This window comes from Drosophila serrata, unplaced genomic scaffold, assembly GCF_035046125.1.
Source record: "Drosophila serrata isolate PLE 108 unplaced genomic scaffold, ASM3504612v1 contig_362, whole genome shotgun sequence".
Taxonomy (NCBI): domain Eukaryota; kingdom Metazoa; phylum Arthropoda; class Insecta; order Diptera; family Drosophilidae; genus Drosophila; species Drosophila serrata.
The window spans coordinates 3,133,102-3,141,971 of record NW_028257260.1 but is presented as its reverse complement, the minus strand read 5'-3'; the positions used below and the strand labels follow the sequence as shown (position 1 = coordinate 3,141,971).

At 38.4% G+C, this 8,870-nt stretch overlaps 1 protein-coding gene across 1 annotated transcript; it reads right to left on the bottom strand.

Annotated features, from left to right (window-relative positions):
* Window positions 1–3,471: 3,471 nt before the first annotated feature.
* LOC110175950 (uncharacterized) lies at window positions 3,472–5,145 on the bottom strand. The gene is made up of 3 exons (XM_020942138.2): window positions 3,985–5,145; window positions 3,764–3,919; window positions 3,472–3,706 (listed from the first exon to the last, which is right to left on the bottom strand). Exons 1-3 carry the CDS (start codon window positions 4,705–4,707, stop codon window positions 3,512–3,514), a joined length of 1,074 nt encoding a protein of 357 aa, XP_020797797.2. The 5' UTR covers window positions 4,708–5,145; the 3' UTR covers window positions 3,472–3,511.
* Between the last annotated feature and the right edge of the window lie 3,725 nt (window positions 5,146–8,870).

Genomic DNA, 8,870 nt, shown 5'->3' with positions numbered 1-8,870 from the left:
ATTTATATATTTCATGCAATTCAGTAAATTTTTAATACAAAAGAAATAGAATATATTGATATATACTTCTATTATTAATTTTCATTTTCTTAAAAAAAAAACACAGTGCCAAAAGTAGGAGTTGAAGCTGAAATGCGAAACAGTAGCAAATTGTTGCTAAATTTTTTTATACGTATATTTTATTTTCTCAGTGCGTCTGTGTGGTGGCAGCAAAGACAACGAAAAAGGAATAACAAACGACAAACGACAGAATAAAAAAAATAAATATATATATATAACGAAACAAGGAGCGGCATGAATAAATGAAAGCAGAAAATCAGTTGATTTTAATATGAAATTTCACGCTACCTTTCTCCCTCTCACTCTCTCACAAAAAATAAAAAAGGGAAAACGCAGTTTAATTGAAAATTATCGCAACATGGTTGTCACGCAATTATTTCACGTTATCACCAACCGAAAAAAAAGAAACCAAGGGAAAGGGAACAACAAGAGGGGTTGGTAAGGGGAAAATGTGGCTGCTGCTGAGATATCATTTATATCCCAGGCGTTGCGAATTTTCTAAAAAAAAAAGAAAGGAAACAAGTGTTAGGAGGCGGAACCACACCACGGCTAACCACCGAAATTCGTCCTTGTGCAAGCCACCTGACGTCGTCATAGCCGCATCCTTATTCGGGGTGTCAAAGCCAGATACATAGATACATTTGTATCTTTCATATGGTCCATGGTTGCCATGGCGTGAAATTTTAATTGCCCAACAAAATCACAAGATTTTGCCAATCGAAAGTTATAATTATGGGGTCAAAGGGAGAAATATCATGGGTCAAGCTGTGGAATGACAGGTTTCAATGGGATGAAAAATATATATTATATTATAAACGAGGAAATTTAAGTTTAAAAGGTCAGGGAACCATGTCAGAATTTGATTTAGAATACTAAATAAATATTTTAGAATATTTTACAAATATTTCTGAGTAGAAATCGAAGTATAACCTTATGCTATACCTTACAAAGTAGTTTTCTTTTTAGAAAACTATGTCAGAATTTGCTTAAGAATATTATTTAAATATTTCGGAATATTTTTTATATACTTCTAAACGTAAGATACAAGTATTACCTTATGCTATACCTTACAAAGTAGTTTTCCTTTCAGGAAACTAGGTCAGAATTGTTTTGGAATATTATATAAATAGTTTAAAATACAAGTATACAAGATACAAGTATAACCTTATACTATACCTAAAAAAGTAGTTTACCTTTCAGGAAACTAGGTCAGAATTTGTTCTATATATTTCTCTGCCTGGAATACAAGGTGTAGAACCTTAGAAATTAGCTATAAATGCAATTACTTTCTCTCTTCTACTCAAATTTCACATCCTAATTGATTTATTAAACGAAAATGTGAGATCTCATTGCCGCTGAGGGGCAATCATCTGGGACAAGTTAATTGAGGCAGTCAGAAACGAGTTGAGGTTGTCGAACAAAACAAGGATCAACCCTAATCCGGGCCTTCAGGCGACTAATTGACTTATTGATGGCCTCATTAACCGAACTCAACCTGCACAGATCCAGTTCTCTTTCCACACACCCCCGACTATTTTGATAAGCCAGAAAAATACGACAGTTGAAAAATACAGAAATACAGAAATCCAGAAATAAAAACCCACAGAAAAAAAAAAAATTTAAAAAAAAGGGAAACGCTAAACGATGAATTGAGCTACAGACCCAGGGGCACATTAATCAAAGGCAATCAAACAATGAGCGATTCGGCTGAAGTCGAAATGTTTTCCGTAAACAATGAGGATCTGGTTGTCAATGAAAGTGAACAGGTTGGGAATCCAACAAGGCAAGGAGAAATGAAATAAAAACCGATATATGAGAACCGAGAACCGAGAACTGAGCACTGAGCACTAAGAAATCGGTCAGGGGACAATGAAAAGGAAATGGTCAGGATCATGGGGTGTGTGTTGTTGGCTCAATCAATGCCAGCCAAACAAGTGTTATGAATCATTTGATGTTTTCATTTGTCCTCGTTTTTTATTATTTTTTTTTTCGGGAAACCAAACCAAAACCCCAACAAACCGCACAAAGGAATCCTGGTTAGAAGAAAAAGTGAGTGAAAAATCCCCGATAATAGTTGGGATTTCACTTTTAGACGCATCGCCAGACGCACTGGCACCGTTTGTCGTCAATATGACATGATTTATGAGAGGATCCACCAGCGGTTTTATTCCCTAGTCCCGAATTCCCCTTCTCGCATTGTCCTTACCACGGATTTGTGTAGGAAATGATGAAAAATGTTTCAATAAACAGCTCGCTGGCTTGGCCATCTCAATGGGAGGTCGCTTTTCACCTTTTACCAAATCAGGTTCTTCATATCAGAAAATATTCAAAGACATATTAATGACTTAATTGACCAACGTGTGGTCATTCCATCCAGAAGTGAATTAATGGAACTTTAAAGTTTTTTCGAATAAATTTCAACAATTTATTAAAGGTATTGTGTTCATTAATTAAAGTGTTTGCTTTGAGTTAGTAAATAATTTCTATAGTAAGGAAAAATATAGTTTGGAAAATATTTACTTGCACTTAGATATTTCATACTTATTTAGTTTCGCAAGTAAAATAATAAAGTTAATGTAACAATATTTATTGTTTATGTGGGAGTTATTCCCAAGGATTTGTGTCTAGGTATTCCCCTCAAATTAGTCCAATTTTGTATCCTGTTCTCACAGCAATTTTTCGTGCTCCTTTTTTTAAAGAAGGCGTTTACCAAAGGGGGAAACAAACAACAAATCAAACATTAGAAACTCACAGAGACTGGAGACTACCGGGTAAAGTGGCAAATTTCCAAACAAATTTAATTTCCGGCCTGGGGTCCCATAGATTGGCAAACATCATTTATCATTCAGGTACAGATATAGATACAATACTGCCCTTAAAAAAAAGGGGAGTCTTTCGGCTATTATTCCCTGGAAAATGTCTTGGTTTTGAATTGATTTTCTCGATTCACAATTGAGCCATCAAAGATGTTGGGAGTGTTCATAATAAATATAATATTTAGAAACAAATACAACATTAAAAACCAGTAGGCACTGATGTAATACTCAATTTCTGTAATAAATAAAATATGTGCTCTTTGCAGCCAAAAAAAAGTTAAGACCCATCGTTGACAAAACCCTTACTTAACCCGCACCTTCCCCGAAAAAGGATTCGGCTGTAAAAAAGGAGTTTTCGAAAGTGACAAGAAAAAAAAAAGAGTGAGCCTCCTGGCCGCGTGTTGGAAGCGTGTGGAAGCGTCAGGTAAATCGTCCTTGACTCCTGGCATTGCATAAAATTTGCTAAGCGGTTGCAGGTAGGCCGACCACCTTGCCTTGCAGATGACTCAACTGAATGCAACCCGCAGAAACCTCATCGTAAAACCGCGCGGCTAAGGCGCGTACCGGGAATTAAGAATAAAAAACACTATAGGAGTTGCCTTGGCCATTTTATACATATATTTCTGCTATGAGATTCAATCGTCCTTCAGGTCCTCTGATTTGGCCTGGCCACGAGGATTATCTGAAGGGTTCCTCTCAGACTCTCGCACCTCTTCGGACTCTTTGCCATCGCCGGAGATGTAACCAGAGTTGCCCTTCTTTTTATCATCCTTGGGGCCTTTAACCTCGAGTCGTTTGCCATCACCCGTCCAGTAAGTACCCTCAATTATCTGGAATATGGATGGAAAGTTATAGGTTATAATAAAATATATAATAAAGAGACTTACATGTGGGTCACGAGCCCTTGGCTGCCCCTCCGACTCCTCGGATTCCTCTGACTCCTTCGACTTCCCCAAGTCCTCCGATTCTTCCGACTCTGCCCGTACGGTGCGGCTCGTATTTCTCCCCTTCTTTCCTTTTAAGGTCTCCTCCGACTCGGAAACCTTTTTTGTTGGCAAGATTATTGTGACTTTGGTTCAAGATATTTGCATAAAATTGATAAGCCCACCTGATTATTTCTGGCCCTGGGCCTCCGCTCTGATTCTTCCGATTCCTCGGATTCCTCAGACTCGCTTCTTATGGTCCTGTCCGGCTTCCTTTCCGATCTCCTGGGAACCACCCTCCTGGGATCCGGCTTTTTCGGTTCGGATGTCCTTGGCGCCCTCGGATCACGCGACTCTACTTGGGGATACCGCTCGGATTCCTCTGATTCCTCAGATTCACCTCGAACGGGCATCCAGGATTTCTGATTATCCCGTTTCCCCCGTGACTTTCTGGCCGGTGGCCGTCGCTCCGACTCCTCCGATTCCTCGGACTCCTCCGACTCACCACGTCGGGATCTCTTGTAGGCTTCACGCATGCGTCCCTGCTTCTCGGATTCACCTTTCGGCGGTTGCCGCTGACCTCCCTGCAGGGCCTGACGCAGCTCATCCAGCTGTTGGGCCAGTTGGCGACGGAACTCTTCATTGTCGCTGCTGAAATTGAGCACATCCTCACCGGTCATCAGTGGCTCCAAGACTTTTGGTGCCACATGACGACCGCAACCGAGGGGAAGCTCTCCGTTGATCAGGCGGCTGAATATATCCACCCACTTGGACATGGCCCCAGTGGCGAAGGACCTCGACAGGACCTCTTCATCCAGGTTCCACTCACAGAAACGCTTGGCCATCAATGGCTGCTGTCTGGACAGAGCGCGCAGCGCGATTCGACCAACTCCGCCCGAACGACTCATTGTCAAACACTATTAATACTAACTGATTTTAAGGCCAAAGGATTCTTATGTTTCTTTTTTTTGGTCAAGCTTAAGGCTCGTTTTACATGGAAATTTTTAAATTTTTTTTGTTAGGATTTTACGTTTCTTTTATAGGCGGTAATTCGCGGTTTATTATAATCTTTGTAACTATTTCAGGACTTGGTCCTTTTTTCCGATGGTCTTTTAATTTGATTTTCCAGAAAACGCGCGAATTATTTCAGACGACATAAAGGGTTTTTTTAATTTGGGCTATTGTATTGCAAAATTTTTTTTACTTTTTTTTTTTTTTTGAATCTGAAAATTTTGGGGGGTTAAATTTTGTAGACCAAATGTATGCCGAAAGATATGTTGTTCTGGAGTCAGTGTATGGATAACGACTGACGAATCAGGGTTTTGGCTTGGGCTCCATAACTTTACGAATGGATGACAGTTGGTTGCTCGCCTCCCATGATCAATACACCAGCCTACTTCGATTCGGTTCCATAAAACAATTGACTTTCTGACCGTTCATAAAAATCACATAAAAATGGAGGGATGCGAGAAAATTGGAAAGTTGACAGGATTTTCGGTGGAAAAAAAAAATACGGCAATTTAATGCAATAGAAAAAAGGATTTGCTGGGGTTAGAATTCGCGCGAAATTGCATCTTTTATGAGGCTGGGTTTTTGGGCACGTAACCCTAGCGCATAACCCTAAGCCTTAAACCGATTTTTCAGCTACCTGCCACGCCCCTCGCCCCTTTATTTTTCGCACAGCTAATTATGTCATTTGGCATAAGTCAAGGCTGGAAAGTCAATTGCGGAAAATGGGTAAAAATGTGACACAAACGACCCGAGAAAATGCCATAAAAATTGATGGGTGACCAGGAGGATGGAGAGGGAGACTTTGCGAGTTGTGCGAAATGCAATTGAAATTGCAACCCCGATGAAGAGGGTAGAAAATATATATTTTATTTATACAAAAAATGGGTGAGTTTAGGTCTACAATTTGGTAATTGATTATGGAGTTATTTACTTGAATTTGTTTTAATAACTGTGTGTTTTAATAATTCAAATTTACAAACTTATAACTTTGCTAAGTAAACAACTTCTTGTAACATATTGTCTATATATGATATAGAGTAGAAATGAAATGAAATACCCCTAGCCTACAGTAAATAATAAAAATACGATATATTCTTAGAGGAAATAAATGATTTAAGAACGTTTAAAATTATTACAATTATTCTACATTCGTCTTTAAAGATTTTTCAATGAAAAATTTTCCTAGTCTATAGCAGATATTAAAAATATAATATATTTGATGAGGAAATACATTTTTTTAAGAATATTTAGAATTATTAATACTATTTAAAATTGGCTTTTATAGATGTTTTAACATTCTAAATGTATCATTCTTCTATTTTAAATATACTATAAAAATCAACGTTAACAGAAATCCAATAAATTCATCCTTAAATATAAATAAAAAAGTTTATTTAATGTTTATATCTTTATTTACATTTTGTTATTACAATCTAAGAAAGTAAAGATAAAGATAACTATTTTAATATATTTTTTATTAATTAATTTAACTGCATTTCACCAACATTATCTCTATCAAACCCACAAAAATCTTAGAGCAACTCCTTAGTGGTTTCTGGTGGCCCATGAAAATTCGCCAAAAAATAAATGAAAAATATGAAAATATGAAATTCGTTCGTTCTCTCCTCTTAACCCCTTTCCTTTGTGCTCACAATTTGAACCCCTAGTTAACCCATTCTCGCCAACATGTTGTCGTCAGTGTCCAGGACAATTTGCCTGCAATATTGCGTTGACAGCCACGAGAAATAATAGCCCAACAATTTATACAATTTATGAGTTTTGTGAAAAGCGGCACAAGGGGGTGGCAAGGGTTACCAAAAAAATGTGTGTTTGTGTAGCATACTTAAGCGGGCATCGGTGGGTGGTGAACGAAACAGGACATAAAAAAAGGACACAGAGGGGAAAGTCGAGGAAAAAAAACAGAGAAATCACAACCGAAAATCATAAATTCGGCATGTCTAATGACAATTTGCCAGCTCCACATGAGGGGGTAAAAAAAAAATAAAATAAAATGTTGAGAGACCATTTTTATCGTTTTGATTTTGGATTCTCTATGCTGCCTGCTTCCTTTTATGTTGGCTCATAAAAAAGCGTTTGTTGTTCGGTTTTAAGGTCCCCCCAGGCTTTTTGGTTTTTGGTCTTTGGACTTCAAAACATGGCGACATTTGCCGCATGGACCGCAGACCAATTTAAAAATGACGCAAAGTTCCCGGTTCGGAGATATTTGAGACTCAACCTTTGATGGATTTGAACTTTATATTTTAGGGTTTGTTTACGTTTGAAACTCTTAAAGGTTTAAAATATATATTAAACCAATTTAAATTACATTAAATACTTCACAACGAAGGCCTCTACTTAGTTGGATATAAATCTATTATAATTAAAATCAAGGATAAATAACTGCTAGTATCCTGGCAGCTGGTAAAAGTGGACACTTGGGACATTTATGAGGCCAAACGGCTGCCACGATGCCAGACGCATCCGCAGTATAAATCAAATCCTTCGGAGGATCTCTCAAACACTGTTGATCCCATTGTGGAAACGGAGGATTCGAGAAGCTGGAGCTGTGGCTGTGGCTGAACTGTGAGTTGCCATAACTCATCTGCCAGAGTTCTTGGCCACTGTTTTTGGGCCGCCTGAAATGAAGCAATCAGGGCCCAGAAAATGGTAACAGCCCCGGGTAATTGTTGTTTGGCATTTGGCCGATGATGTCACCACACACGGAGACCCCGGCATTGTCGTTTCCTCTTCCTGTTCTGCTCACTGTGGAAGCCTTCGTATATGGTTGTTGTATACATATATTGTCTATTCTGGTTCAGTTTGAGACGTTTTACGATTGTTTACTGCTGCCACGGATGCTTCTGTCTCTAAACAGTGAGAGAAATTGGGGGTTTTGTTAGTGGAAAAATTAGGAAAAGTAAGGAAAGTATCCCCCAAAATGATAATAATTAACTAAACATATATCATTATATATTTATATATATTTTTTATATTATTTCTATTTATTTTTCTCTTTGTGCATTGAATGTCCAAACTAAAGTCCAAACCCAAAATGAGAACCGAGCCCATTGTGGCCAAGGCACTTTAGGCCATTCAGTCGTAGTTTCAGCTCCTGGGTGTTCCCTTATTACTCCCTCCACAAGGCCACAATGTCCCCCCCCTTTGAAAAGACCCCTTGGCAGTCGCATTTAAGTCCAGATAAATACGCATTTGATTTGGGTTCCCCGAAGGACAGAAGATAATAGAAATCGAATGGAAATCGGTTCAACTTATTATTAAATCAACCCTTTTGGCCGAGTCCCTTGTTTACCCAAACTATTAGCTCCAACCGATGGTTGGGGGAGTTGGGCAATTCGGGGGATTTGCGGCCACTGGCCATTGAAAGTTGGTAAGGATGAGGGTCAGTTATAGAAAAAAACAAGGAAAATCTTTACAAAAATAAAATTTTTCATATACTCTTTCTTGGAAAGAAAAAAAAGGCAACTATAGGTGTCACTAAGTCCCTATTATTTCAAACAATATTACTTCATTAATATATCTAACAATATTATAATTATTATATAATATTTATTTTATATAACAAAGGATTCCCTTGGTAAAGAATGCTACCCTCTGAAAGTATATTCCTGCAAAGAGTGACATAAAAATAAGCATAAAATTAAATGTGCCACATTGAGGAATGGACAAGGAGTTGGACCCAAGGGGTTAAGGCGTTAAGGGGTTAAGCATGGGGTCAGCCATGAGGCGTTTAAGTTGATTTCGTTTTGAATGCTTATTTTATTGCGTGGAAAATGACGCCAACGTGGCCAAGAAATGGTGACTGTCCCATTTTGGCCATGGCTAGGTGGATTGGATTGGCTTGGATGGGATTCAATTGGATTGGTTCAGCTTGGGTAGGATTGGATGGAACTAAACTGGACTGGACTGGACAGGACGGGACGGGACGGTACTGGCCTTGGCTCCATTCGCCTTTTATGGCCAGCGATTGTATCGGGAATTTCGTACGCAATAAAATTCAAATATACTTGCGATAAAAATCAAATCTTGTTGGACATTCGAG